The 15,268-nt window shown below is 43.2% G+C and overlaps 1 protein-coding gene across 2 annotated transcripts in view; it reads left to right on the plus strand.

The window, feature by feature from the left end:
- Positions 1-14,831, plus strand: part of sertad2b (SERTA domain containing 2b) — a 42,251-nt gene extending 27,420 nt beyond the window's left edge. For both annotated transcript variants that reach the window (XM_061040759.1, XM_061040758.1), the window contains exon 2: positions 12,978-14,831. In XM_061040759.1, coding sequence (XP_060896742.1) covers positions 12,982-14,256 — 1,275 coding nt within the window. In that variant the 5' untranslated portion in view covers positions 12,978-12,981 and the 3' untranslated portion in view covers positions 14,257-14,831. The remainder of the gene's footprint in view (positions 1-12,977) is intronic.
- Positions 14,832-15,268: the final 437 nt, after the last annotated feature.

Genomic DNA, 15,268 nt, shown 5'->3' on the forward strand with positions numbered 1-15,268 from the left:
CTTCATCTTTATACAAAAGCGACCTGCAAGTCCTCATTTTGTCCTTTAATCCTGTATTCATGGAGAAGAAGTTTCAAAGTGTGTTTCTGCAGTGTAGTTGTGAGGTGCTCTCGTCTCAGTCAGTCTGTCTGTTGTGGTGAGTGCATGGTGGGGGCTCTGTTTGGTAACGTGCACCACAGCAGTCTGCTTTTTAAAATGACGGTCAGCACCTTCTCCTCCTCCTCCTCCTCCTCCTCCTCACTCTGTTGCTCCCGTGTTGCGACCCTAAAGCTGCATGGAGGTCACCTCAGAGCCTCCTTACTGTGTCTGGACCAGCACCCACAACACAGACTCACACTTCAGACCACACGGGCCTGTTTGATCAGAGGCTGAAGCTCATGTGAAGTGCAGCTAGATGTGATGCAGAGTTATACGGCTGCTATATACTGTGCACGAGCGGATAACTACAGGAAAGAGAGGGAAGCCGATTGCAGAGTGGGGGCAGCCCCTCCACAGAAAACTCTTGGTAGAGTCCAGAGAATATTTAAAAAATATGTCACAGTTTCATTTTATCAAAACATTTCTAGTAAGAGATGTAATGATGACTCGACACTGTTCACCCCTTTCTCCACAGTCTGAGATGGTTTGAGGATGTTCTAGTTTAAGAAACTAGCAGTTCATCCAAATCTGCTGTCAACAACAGGAGGAAAGAAAGTAACAAAATCATTCTTATCTTCTCAGAAGGTTTTGGTGGGAAAATGTGCTGCACATAAGAGAAGTCAGGACTGCTACAGGCTGTGTCAACTGTTACAGCTTGGACTTGAAAGCTAGTTGTGTTGCATCGGCAGCCTCTGTGAGGGATGAATGCAGCACGGTATGCTTTATTGCATTCCTCCAGAAGATGAAAACTATAAGAATTAATAGTAATATGGATCATAGTGCATGCAGGGAGGATTCACGCTCAGTAATGCTGCATTCACACGGATTATACTTAAGTAATAAGGGAGCTGCCTGCAGGAAAAATGATGACACTTGCAGCACTGAAGCCCGTGCTGCTGTAACAAGGTGTTCACTGTGGGAAAAAAAAGGCGCTCGTTCTGCTAGGATACAGAGCATGCTGCAGTAATAAGACGAATACTGCAGTAATAAGGTGAATGCTTCTGTGCACCCAGGAACCAGACGTATGGATGATGTGGATCTGTGTAGCTTCTGAGGCTTCATCAGTGGGAGTGTCAGGCTGTGTTTTCTCCCTGTAGAGGCTCGGTGGAAAGAGTGCAGCGCTCATGTAGACACGTCTGCTGACCTAAATCTGCTCTCTTCTTCTGCCTTTTATTTATAGACTTAAGTGTGTGTGTGTAAGAGGGAGTGAGTCAGTTTGTGACAATGACCAGGAATGTAAGTTGCATATAGATTGTTTAATACTGAATGTGTGTTAGTGTCACTTACTGTGCTGTACTTATGTGTGGTGTAAATACTTTGCAAACAGTGGATCTATCTTAGCTATTTTCTTTACATAAGTCAGGGTCTAATTGGTACAAAAACTTTTGCAATGTCTCCAGTAGATTGCTTCAGCTCACAGCCATGAAACAGACCTAAGGGGCTGCAATGCAATCTTTGAGGGGAAATCAAAGTACGCCCACTAAACGTCCTTATTTCTGGTTGCCAGTTTAGTTCAGTTCACAGAGTGCAGGGGCTTTAATCCTCATCACACTGGTTGCAGGTCCGACTCCGGATCCTCTTTGATGCATGTTATCCTCCCCTCTCTCCACTTTTTCACTAGCTGTACTATGTTATAGAGACCGAGGTTCTTGTTTGTCTCACTGACGAACTCAAATTATAAATCTAAATGTCTGACATCATTAAAAGATCCCTACAGAGATAAACCAAAGATGCTTTATTTGATTTGATGCTAAGAACAGCCACTAGAGTTCATTGACTAAAACAGCAATCTTGCAGACTAGTACACTCCCTAAAACTTTTTTTTTAGGAACGCACCGATATTAGTGTAACAGTTATCGGCCCGTCAACAAATAATGTGGTGTGGTCAATGTTTATCTGTTGTTTGGCATCATTTTAAAGCTAGCAAGCGAGCTAGTATGCTAAGCCGCTGATTGGGAGAAGAGGTTTTTATAGGACAGAAGAAGTTGGGGAAACTCTGATTTGTTTTTCATGAACAAACATGAAAAAATCTGCAATGTCGGATGCTGTGAAATCCGTGACATGTTTCAGCAACAATTTCAGATCTCATGTCTCATTTGAAAAACAGAAACAAAGGCTGTGTCTGAAACCACGTACTACATACTGCCTATAGCTACTAAATACATACAATAATAAAATACTGCATACCAAGGCCATTAGCAACATACTAAAACACAGGTAATTTGACGTATTTCCGGTCCGAGCTCTGTTCGATGAGCTAGCATCAAGCTAGCATGACCACCCGTCCGTAAATATAATTCATCAACTACATGCAAATATTCATCACTAATACAGCTACGTAGTCATTTTGATATTATTTGGCAACATGTAAAATGTATTTCAGCACTGAACTTTTATTTTAAGCCGCTAGCAGGTGGGCAAACTCTGCAATGACACTGTCTGAGAGCTGCAGTGCATTGTGGGGCGGTTTGGTATAAACATCTCGTAAACATCCGGGTATTTCTCGCCTACACAAATTTGCATCCTCTGATTTCGGATCATACTTCATGCTCAATAGTATGAAAGTATGCGGTTTCGGACACAGCCAAAGAAGTTTGAAGATGGACTGGGGAAAAAAAAGATCTGTATCGGAAACTGAGTTGTTATTTTAAACATCGGCAGTATCAGCACTGATTTTTAAGATTGTTGAAACTTCACCTTTCAGCCATTTAGAAATATCAAAATATGTGAACACAATAAGGTTCAGGTTGGAAAGTATTGGAATTACCCTTTATGCACAGACATCTGTTGCTTTCATATGATTGACTCATAGTTATTATGTCACTGACCTGTTCACTAGTGTAGTTCCTGATTGAAACTCAGTTGATGGTTACATCTAGCTTCATAAGCGGTCTGCTGTAGATCAAATTCACACTCACTTTGTTTGAGTTTGTGTTGCTGTTAGAAAGTTCTGCTTTATCCTGAGCTCTGTTTCTTATATTTAGTCTGGCCCATTTCTGTCAGTGGGGTTAAGTTTCATTTTAGAAACAACAATCAACCCCAAACTTTTTGTACCCATTAATCAGCCCTGATTTCAGTTTCAGGATGAGTCAGGGGGAGGAAGGGTTTTTAAGTCAGTAACGCTGTTAGTCTGTCGGTGATCTTTGCACTCCTCTCTCACTCCTGCACCTTTCAACTGCTCGTAATCTGAACCCTGAGTGTGATGAGGCTCCATAGCTAACTTCAGACAACACAACATGCGTCTAAAACACCGTTTAGTAACTACTACAGATAGCATTTGATTCAGAAGGAAATGTTAGGATTGATCTGAAAAATAAACTGTAAAGCATTTATCAGCCACACAAACAACAATGGAAGCTACAGATTCACAACAATCCTCCATATGTAACTGCAGACACAGTCTCTATCTTCTATTCTTATAAATCATGTACACACACACACACACACACACACACACACACATATATGCTCACACACACACACATATGGGAGCTCTTTATTAATGTGATGCTGCGTGTTGCGCAGTCAGAGCCGGACTGTTTTGTAACCAGGTCCGTCGTTACGTAAGCGATGGTAGTGAATTCCCGGTCTGATACCCAGCTGACCTCTGTCATGTGAGCATTTATGATCACTGAGAGGGAAGGCACACTCTCTCTCACACACACACACACACACACACACACACACACACACACACACACACACACACACACACACACACAAACACACACATACGGTTGCTGCATGTTCACACATGGACATTGTTACTGGGCACATTATTGGCTTGTTTATTTATTTTTGATCTCTCCTCCACCATCTGTCCCTTTTTTCCCGGATGCTCCACTCAAATGCTTTAAAAATATTCAGCCATTTCAAAACCAAGGTTTTAAAAACGTGTCACTATCTGTTTTAGTTTGTTGTTATGGTATTTAAAACATTACTGTAGCTAACATTTTGAAGTACTCAAAATGGCAAAATCACATGTTACATAACTTTAATGTTTCATATTTAAAGGTCACACATTCTCCTGCTTTTCAACCACTAGTCTCAGAGCTCCTCAAAACATGTGTGTGAAGTTTCTTGTTCTAAATCCACTCTGATCCTGTATTTGATCATGTCTATAAACCCCTCTATTTCAGCCCTGCTCAGAACAGGCTGTTTCTGTGTCTGTACCTTTAAATATGTAAATGAGCTGTGTCTGACCACGCCTCCTCTCTGGAAGACGTGGGTGTCTCTGGCTTTCTCGCTCCATGTCCTATTGTTTACGGTGAGAAGGCAGACTCAGAGAGCAGAACAAACACCTAGCTGTGGGAGTGTCACCCACCTGGGGGAGGGGCTACTGCCCTTTGTGATGTCATGAAGGGAAAATCTCCAAACAGCCTGTTTGAGCACACATTTTCTGAAAAGTGGAGCAGGCAAAAGAGAGGGTGAACTTTTCTCATCATTGGGGGGTTTGCAGACAGACTAGAGACACATATTAGAGTTAGAGAAGCATGGTGAAGTGTATTTTACATAATATGTGACCTTTAAGGGAGGTGAAGCATTGAAGAAACAAGAAATTACATCTCAATAAGCAGAAAACACAAATGTGGTATGAAGCATTCATTCCAGATGCCTTTTTTTTATCCTATGCGCTTCTTACTTAACCAATAAGATTATAGAGAAGAAAATGCAAAACTATAAAATGTACAGATTTCAAATCAGTACTATAAGCGGCCCTTATTTGACTGAACCCACTCGCTAAATGGCTGAAAGGAGAATAGACTTTCTGTACTTTTATAACTTTTATTTATTCATATTTGATATTTGAATGCCACTTTAACACCTAAAAGAAAGAATGTCTAAAGACATTATTATTATGCTGCTACAATGAGAGTTGTAAAAGTAGCGCAGGCACATCATCTACTGCTCATCCTTTGCTGAGCAGTAGATGGATCCAGGACAGAGAGCTGATAACAGAACAGAGGGCTGTGGTAACGGGACGGAGGGCTGTGGTAACGGGACGGAGGGGGGTACATGTGAAGGACAGTGATGCAACTTTTTAAAGTATCTCCATCTCTCTTCGATATTTCCATCTTTACTGCATCCACACTGAGACACATCTTCTGGTTTAATAACTGTAAACATTTCTAATAAGAAAAAACTATAAATCAGCATTGAAAAAGACAGAAGGTGATGCTGAATGTTCCTATATGGTCTGATATCTCTATATCACCTTAAAAGCTCATACACACTGTTTCTGTTGAGACAAGCTCATGAACACACAACGCAGTGGGCCCCTCTCTCTCTCGCTCTCTCTCTCTCTCTCTCTCATTTAAAGTCAGGGAAGCTCGCCCATCAACAATCGCTCTCCCTCCCAGACATAAATATAAACAAATACTAGGTCTAATTGATCCGAGTCATCAAAAAATAGGGTTTCTCGTTTCTAACTGAAATAACAGTGTTCTAAAAAGGAGGCATTGGTCTTTACCATCCATAGCAAACATGATATTATTTTTGTATTTGGCAGCGTGCGTTACTTGTGTGTGTCAATAATTAAAGGACTATGACCAGTCGGCAGGTAGAAAAAAGCTGCGTCTGTATCGTCAATGTTTCAGAGAAAGACCTCAAACATGTTCTTTAAAGGTCGAAAATGTGTTTACTTAGTCAAGTTTTTGGACCAGCCAAAATGACTTGGGTTCATCCACATGAAGCGTGTCTGGTTCAAATATGTTCTGAATTAAGTAGAAAAGTTGTGTTTATGTTTCTAGAATGATTTTGGTTCATTTTATTTTTAGCAAAATCTGAAAAAAACACATCAGATTGATCCTTATACTCACAGTAATCAGTGGTGGTCTTGATTTAAAATCCAGAGTCTGCCCAGTCTGAGACCGAGTGAAAATGCTTTCGATTCCAAGACCTTAAAAAAGTGGTCTCATGACCGGTCTTGAGACCAAGACTGATTTGGAGTACTACAACACTAATTTGAAGGAATGAAAATGAAGCAAAGAACGACATTTAAGTAAGCCAACTTACAAACACACACAGGTGGAACATGTTTCAAAGATCTCAGGTTCATTAACTAATAGGAGTTTACTGACCAAACCTCCTTTCAGCATTTCACCGTTTGAATCACTCACATGAACTGATATGTTCCCTGATGCACCTTCCAAAGTCTAACCGTCACTTTCAGGTTGAACGTCCCAGTGTGTTTGGGGAAATCCACACATGGCCTTTTTTTTTTTTCCTTGTTGAGAGAATTTGCCTGTTTTACAAAAGAGGGAGTTGAACTTTAAAGTGGAAACAAACTGATGGGACTGGATAGTTGTATGTGATTAAGTCAAACTGTGAGACTTTTCATGCATGTATTCAAAATGTCTAAAACAGCGGCAGTAGTAGTCGTAGTAATAGTAATAGCATCGTCATGGTGTAACTAAATCTCAAGTTGTGCGTGGAAGCGTAGCTGCTATTGAGCGTTGTGCGTCTGGTCAGGCAAGCACTACAATGCATTATCTCTTCCTCTGGGTTTTGTCTGGAATGTGTTTACTAGCTCTTCATTGTGTGTGTCACTCTCTATTACACACACACACACACACACACACACACACACACACACACACAGCAGTGAGTTGGACAGTGTCGTCCTCATGTGCAGCTCTGGATGCATTGCAGCGAGGAGGCGGAACAGGTGACGCTCAGTCATCACTGAGATCTGTAAGCATGCTGCCTCCATGCACATGTAGGCATGTTGTATTGCTGCAGTGAATATGCACACAGCAGAGTGCTACATTCAAGTACCTGCAGCGGTGCAGAGTGCAGTCTGTGTCCACACTTTGTGCATCCAGAGAACCTGAAATAGCCCGGCGTGGAGGTGAGGGGGAGGGGTGGATGTGCAGCTCAGGCATGGAAACCAGCGTATCCGGTTACAGGATCATAATATCACTGCAGAGTCCATCCACTATAGCACTGCACTACAGCACAACACACACACACACACACACACATACACACACACACACACACACACACTCTCTCACTACAGCCAGCTCCTGGAATAATATGTTCGGCCCACATGGTCTGACGTGTGTTTGCAGACACACACCTGACCTTGCCTCTGAATGTGTTAAACTCTCTTGTTCAATGTTTCACACTATCATTTTGTGTTAATTCATACACATTGTAACTCACTGCACACCCTTTTTTTTATTATTTATTTTCCTTTATACTTTATTTTACTACCAGGGCCCATGTCCCTGAAGGCATCATAAAACTTTTAATGTAATTTGCAAGCAATTTGAACGTTGTTTTTTATTTTTTAAATCAAATTTCATTTTTTTTCTTGATTCATGCTCTAAAAATGAATCTTCAGCAGGCACCTAAGGGCATATATTGTGTACAAATCATGCTAAAATATATATTAAATAAAGAAAAAATAGCAAGAGTATTTTTTCTCTTAAAACAGTAAGCTCCATTTGTACAGTCTTTGATGACCCCACAGTGTTAGGTCAGATTGGGTTTAAAGTGCGATGACAGAGAGCGATACAAATCCCTGTGTGTCTGATCGATAATATAAACCTTAACAGTTAGATACCAACAGAGAAATCTGTAATTTTTTTAGATGTAACGGGACATTGTCGACAGAGCCCCCATAACAGACACGACATATTTATCGTTGCCATGGAAACAACAGATGATACACATAAGGATGCGGGAATAGCTACTGAAAGCTGCCTTACTGTTGCTGCTGTGATAAAAACGTCATGTGCATTATACTTGGATAGATCGTTGGTAAACAGGTCGGTTTCACCCGTTTATCTCGACTACGGTCAACGCAGATCATTTTAATATAATTTAATACTCCAAGATGAATAAGCAAAAAACACCAGCGTAGGCACAGGCACCAACATTCAGAGAGAACGTGTTCAGAGAGAGCCCAGTCTGTAGCTTCCTCTTGTTTTCTTTTTATCAAGATGTTTGTATTTTGAAGTCAAAATCAGGAATGTGTGTTGTTAGGAAGTGTTGACATACTCTTCAAAGAGGCTGGATTAAACCGTTAAAGCCTTTTAATGGTTTGTTATCAGTTGCACTTTGTTGAAGATTGTTTCTAGAGTCACAAAAAAAGGAAAAAACTGCGCGATTGCGATGTGTTCAATGCAGGTTCATTGATTATACACTAAAATGAATCCCACTGTTAGAGACAGTTACCCTGTAGTGATTACAATATGGCATGATGATTAGGTTTCACAGAAGTATACGATCACTAGTAACAAATAGTATGTAGACCTGTACTGGCTTTGCAGTGCACGCTATGTGAATAACATTGGATGGCTGTCCTTACCTGATGACAAAATAGATAAAAAAGTAAATAAAACTGTAATATTGCAAATGTGCACGCTCCTCATGATGCACACACACACACCAGGTATTGCACATTTACTGTTGGACAATAGTATCAAACTATAAACCCTACTGGTTGTTTAGATACCAGATTTTAACTTTGATAAGATTCTAGTACAAATCAAACATCAATACCTGTTTTGATACCACAACAACAAAAAAGTCCCAGACACTCAGTATTGGTCAATTTCCTGTTTTTTCTATGACCAAAAAAAAAGCATGCAAACTTCAGCAAACTGTTTTAATAGCACAGATTGCAAAAAGACATTAAAACAATGTTTAATGTCTCTGTGCTGTTTAGACAGTGCTCGCTCTCTCTCTCTTATTTGCAGCATCTTTGGGTTGAAAATATGACCTACGATCTGTGGTTAAGATTCAGTACTATTCAATAATCTCAATCATTAAAATAACAGAGATTTTTTAAAAACATGTGGCATCAAAAAGTATCAGAGTGTGGAACATTCTGCACCTTATACCCTGTTCACGCCTCTTTGAGGGATGTAACTCAACTCGATTAAACTTTCTTCAGCTTCTGACACGAACAAAAGAAGCCAGAAGCAGATTGTGCTCTCACTGTTAACCAAACGGAAAGAGTGTAGGGGCGCGGGATGGCCCTGCAGTTTCGTTGCACGCTCCATGTGCTGGGTCTGTTGTCCATGCTGCAGCGGCTATGAGTTTGAGTCTGACCTCCTCTCTTTGCATAGCTGTCCTGTCCATTAGAGAAAAAAATGGCTGAACTTTAAAAAAAAAGAATATTGTAAAGACAACTTGAGAAAAAAACATCTACCTTGAGCTTCAGCCCAAAAATATTCAGACTGACCTTCAGATGTGGTCGGTTGATTCCTCCTCTTAACTAGTTAGGTTCTTTTCTGCAAATCTCTCTATTCCCCTCAGGTTAAACTTTTAGCAGAGGGACTTTAAAGACACTTCTTTGCTGTCAGAGCAAAAAAAAAAAGAGCGATGTGTGAAGTCACAGCGACCTTGAATAAAGACCTCAGCTCCATTTTAGAGTGCAGCTTTCCCCTCCACTCATTTATGAGCTGTTTGTCTTCTTCTGGTGCTCATTTCTAGACCCAGCTCACGGGGTGTCAGATGGTTCTGGGCCTGTGAACTTTGACAGTCAGCAGGGGGGGAGGGGATGAGGTAAAGATGAAAAAAAAGGTAGAAGAGTGAGAGAGGAGGTTGGAGGAGAAGGAAAAGGGAAGAGGAGGATAATGAAGAGGAATGTAAGGGGTGGGGCACCTCTGGTATGTCAGCCATGCACTGTGTGTCTGTATGAGTGTGTGTGTGAGTCTAAACACCCTGCCATGAGTCAGTGAGTCAGACATGCGCAGCTGCTTCAGCTCTCAATCACAAAGTGCTTTGAAACTAACTCCACTGCTCTCTTTGACTCTCTGTCTCTCTGACGTTTTCTGATCGCTGTTTTCCTCGAAGCTCCAGAAGCTGCTGCAGTGAATTCAGAAACACCAGCAGTAAACGGAAGAAAGTCACGACTATCTAAATGCTGGAAGTAGATTTTTAACGTTCCTTGTTGAGCCTCAGGAACCAGTTTTTACCCTGTGAGAATCCAGTTGTATGAGTTTTGTCTTTGGAGAACACAGAGATCACCTGATGATTAATCAGCGTGAGGTGGGACTGGACAGAACAACAGTGTATCTGCTGTATCAACCTGATCTGCACAGAAACATCTGTAACATATATATATTTAACTATTGTAAGAAAGAGACACTTGTGGACGGAGTCAGAAATGGAGCAGAAAAGAGAGGGGAACGAGATGCTGGAAAGGAGCCACACTTCAGATTTGAACCCGGGCCGCCCACTTGGAGGACTATAACCTCTGAACATGGGGCACGCACACTAACCACTAGGCTTCCGGTGCCCCTTTTCAGTATCTTTAATAATTGTGATTCTGACATGAATCGATATTTTCCCACCCCTCTTATAGTTAGCATAGCTTAGCATGCAAACTTGGGCTGTGACTGTATAGAGTGTGGTGAAAAAATGAATGTGTTAGACTCAATAAGATATTCCATAGCAACAGTAAAATGCTAATATATGTACACCTGTAAACCACCTGATCTGCTGCATTGAGTGTCAGTGATGAAGAGGTTGTGTTTAAGTGCTTTGCTCAAAGGCTCCCCGACAGTAGAGAAGAGGGAGGAGAGAAAGCTCTTCCCCCTCCCACCTTTCCCAGACCAGTCTGTCAACCTTCTCCTCTACTTCCTCTTCCTCCTCCTCCTCCTCCTCCCCATTTTCCTCCTCTTCCTTCCTGCCCCCCCAGCACGCCCCCTTCCTCCTCCTTCCCTCTTCCTCCTCCTCATCTCCCCCATCCCATTCTTTGTCATCTCTTTGGGTGAATTCCCAGCTGACTCTGTTTGTCATGGCAACCAACCAGTCGTGGTGACTGGGCCTGCAGCTCACACTTCCTGTGTGTGCGTGTGGTAGTATGTGTGTGTCTGTGTGAGAGGAGACGCATGCGCAGTGTGTGTGTGTGTGTGTGTGTGTCGACAGCGACTGGCTGTATGAGCCTGTCAGCCTGGATTAGAGTCAAAAACACTGCAGCAATGCCTGTTTTCTGTCTTTCTTTCTTATTTTCTTGCTTTGCTTATCTCTTTTTATTTCAAATGTCTTTGTTTTTTCCTTCCATGCCTTATCTTTAACACATATAATGTAACAATCAGATAGGTCAACTGATTAGATTCACAGATTTGTTGAGATTAGAAAATCTATCTTCTGGAAACATGCTAGCCTTTGTTAGCATGACTCTCTCTGTATTCCCTTTACTCATTTTTTGTCTGTTTTGTACAGAGGTCCAAAGAAATGTTGTAAATAAGAGCCCATCATTACTTCTGTTTTTAAAGCCTGATTTATACTACTTGGGTAAATCAATGCAGCTATGCTATAGCAGCAGACCCTAGAGACGCCTGACATGCACACACACAGAAATGCAATGTAGTGTTGAAGCTAACCTTAACAGCTAAAATAGGTCTGCTTGATAGCTTCAAAACAGAATTACAGAGGACTGTGTGTTTGATGCTAGTTTGTAGCTAGATACTTGAGCCTGTTTGAAGCCGATCAACCAAAAAGAACGAGTGCGAGAGAGAGCGAGAGAGAAATGGGGAGACATAGGTGAAACTGAAATGTACATATACCTGATGAAGCTTTGTGTAATTCTGCAGTTTATCAATAAAGCGTACATAGCGCCACACTGCAGACTATAATCTCGGGTTATACACGCGTTCTCTCTTACAGTGGTATAAGTAATTCAATGTGCTGTTCTAATACTGAAGCAGGAGAGAGGGCGGAGGTAGGAGGGAGGGGAGGTGGGGCTTTAAATCTGGCCTATGATCCTGTGCTACAGCAGGGAACGCGACTATTACATAACTTTGTGTGTGTGTGTGTGTGTGTGTGTGTGTGTGTGTGCGTGTGCGTGTGTGTGATAGTGCTGCTGGGCATACAGTATGCAGCGGTGAGGCTCTCTCTGCAGCTGCTCCTGGTTTCACTGTGTGTTTTTTAAATCCCCTGTTGCAGTAAGCTTGTTGCGTTTAAGCAGCTTCTTGAGGACCGTCGTTAAGCTGCAGGCTCCCAGTTTGCAAACTCCACCACAGGGCGTATCAGCGTTTCTATACGTGAGGTGTGATATGACAATGATAGTCTAAGGTGTGACTGAATTAGATACAAATTACAGAAACCCCAAGACTGGCTGTGGAATCTGTCAAATATCTGAACTGTTTAAGGGGAAATCTGGGGGAAAGTATTTTAAACTCTTTGGGAGCCTCCTGGAGGGAAAAAGAGGTTTAAACTGTTGTCCTGATATTTCATTCAGCATAGTCTACAACGTGCAGTTTCTGTGCATCTGTGTGGCTCTTAGTGGTACCATCTGTTTTCACCATGTGGAGTTTGTAATCCTGCAAGCTGGTGTGGTAGTTGAGCTCTCGGCCTTCAGTAACATTGATAGTTTTGAAGTACAGACGCACAGCTCACAACCAATTTGCAGAGACTTGTTCCGCCCACCTCCGCTGGTCACCTGTTGTCTTTCTGTTTTTTAAGTGTCTGTTGTTGAGGAGTCTTTTCAATTAAACCAGCCCTGCACGAGGTGTAATTACTTAAAGTCTGCCACAGCTTTATTTAAATGCACGATTACGACCTAATGAGGGAGAAAAGGTGTTTAAAAGTGCTGCTGCAAGGCCAGTTTACATCTCTATGTATCCCAGCATGCTTTATGCAGCAAAGTGACTCATGACACAATAACAGTAATAATAATGAATGTGAGCACATTTTCAATTGTGTCAGTTTGTCTTTCTTGGGCGTGGTGACGATGACTGATCTGATCAATTCAGTTGAACTGTATACACTTTTCTTTTTTTACTTGCAGCCTTGTGAAGTGTTAAATCATTGTTTACCTTTTTGTGACATCTTGAGTAAATAAAGTTTTTTTTGTCTCTTTGTTCTGTGTCTTGCAGATTTATGTTCGGTAAAGGCGCGAAGCGGAAGCTGGATGAGGATGAAGAGGCGCTGGAAGGCAAAACGCTGGAGGCGCCGTTGGCGGGAGGGGGACTAGGCCTGTGTCCGGAAGGCCTGTCCAAGGTGTCGTACACCCTGCAGCGGCAGACCATCTTCAACATCTCCCTGATGAAGCTGTACAGCCAGCGGCCCCTCGGCGAGCCCAGCCTGGAGCGCCGCGTCCTCATCAACAACATGCTGCGACGCATCCAGGATGAACTGAAGCAGGAGGGCTCCCTGCGCCCGCTGCTCTTCCCTCCCTCACCACCACCAGATGACCCCATGGACGAGGGCTTCCGTGAGGCGCCACCTTCCTTTGGGACAACACAGGTATCCCAGCCATCTGCGCTGCTGATGCCGGTCATTGCTCCCCCGCCTTCACCCCACCCGATGGTGCCTCCCAACTTCCAGACACCCCAGGCCTGCCCCAGCAGAGTGGAGCTCGGCTCCGCCCCTCTGCAAGCCTGCCTCACTCCGGCCTCTTTACTGGAGGAGGATGGGGTAGATTCAGCCTTTTGTGCTCCATCCCCTCCCACTCCTCCTCTGTCGCCTCCCCCAGCACAGCCTCCACCCTTACCCTCGGCCCTTCTGAGCCAGGCTCCCCCCAGGGTCCCTGTGCCCGCCTCGTCCAATGACAGCTTCCCCTCCGCTCTGAGTGACATGGAGTTGGGTCCTCCCACAGCCATAGCAAGGACAGCAGCAGCTAATACTACGACCGTGACTACCTCCCCAACTCCCACCCCACTCACCCCGCCCTCCCACCTCGCATCCCTCTCCCCCACACCCACAGGCCCACCCAGAGACTGCAGGACCATGGGTGCAAAACTAGAGGCAGCTGGCGTCTTGCTAGCTGAAGGCCGCTGTGTGGAGCTCCGGCCGATGGACACTCTGCCCACACTGCCCCCTGGTGGCCTGGTAGACATTTCTTCCTCTCCCTCGTCCCCTCCTTCCTCTTCCTCACCCTCGGGGTTCCTCTCAGACTTGGCGCTGGACGATGTCCTGTTTGCCGACATCGACACGTCCATGTATGACTTTGACCCCTGTACGACAGCGGGGGCTGGGGGCGTGGCAGCAGGCGGCGGCCTCACCAAACTGTCATCAGTGGTGACGGCGGACGACCTCCTCAAATCTCTGTCGTCGCCGTATAGCGGCCCCGCCCCCCAGGTTTCAGCCAATCAGCCTTTCAAGATAGATCTGACAGAACTGGACCACATTATGGAGGTGTTGGTGGGATCGTGACTCATGGATGCCCCCACCTCTGCAACACACGGACTGATAAATCACGAGAATAGACTGAAATGAAAGCGATAGCGATGTGGGGGTGTCTCGTGGTTTTTATGTTGTTGTTTTTTTTTACTCTCTTCAAAGGTCGGTAATTGTAAACATCAATGGTGATGTCATTCAGTACTACTATGACAAATACTACTACACAACACTGTGCATGCACTGCGCTCGCCTTTCCAACGTATGGAAAAGAAAGACAAATACGCTTGTATTTCTAGACTTGTGAGGACTGATTGCATTCATTCCCTAATCTCAACCTAGTTTCAACCTCAACCTTAGCCTTAACCTGATAATGTAACTGTAAATACAAGACATGGCGACCTTCACATCGTCCTCATTTTGGAGGATTTCCTGCACTCAGTCTTTCATAGTGCTGACATTTACTCCTCACAGGTTTAGAAATACAAGTACACACACACACACACACACACACACACACACACACACACACACACACACACACAGAAATCGAGGCTTTTAGCAGTTGAGTGCCTTTCAAAATGACCACTTGTTCAATTCCTGTTTTTTTTTTTTACAGTATATTTTTCTCACTTTAACAGCCTATAGAGAGGTCACTCCTCTATGTTTCTTTAATTTATTGTATCTAATAATCTATTATTAAGGAAGGTAAATTCATGATCAAATAATTATTTAATCTTTATCTTATTACAGATGTTTTGTTTTTATTGGTAAAGCGAGGCTCACTTAGTTTTAGCGGTGTGCTACATTACATTTTTTTTTGCTTGGCTTTATATTAACGCTATGGGAGTTTATCTAAAACAAATCGCATGCGTGTTTGTTTAACTCGGCGGTGGCGGTAGACGTCTGTTCTTGGACACATGGCGTCTATGAATTCAGTTCAGGGGGATTATTTTCACGTCCTCTTCCTTATTGGCAGCACGTACAGTGTAACTGTGCTGGATGCTGTTTTACATGAGCTCAGTCGTTCCCGCTGGTTATCATGCTT

This window comes from Labrus mixtus, chromosome 6 (assembly GCF_963584025.1).
Source record: "Labrus mixtus chromosome 6, fLabMix1.1, whole genome shotgun sequence".
NCBI lineage: Eukaryota > Metazoa > Chordata > Actinopteri > Labriformes > Labridae > Labrus > Labrus mixtus.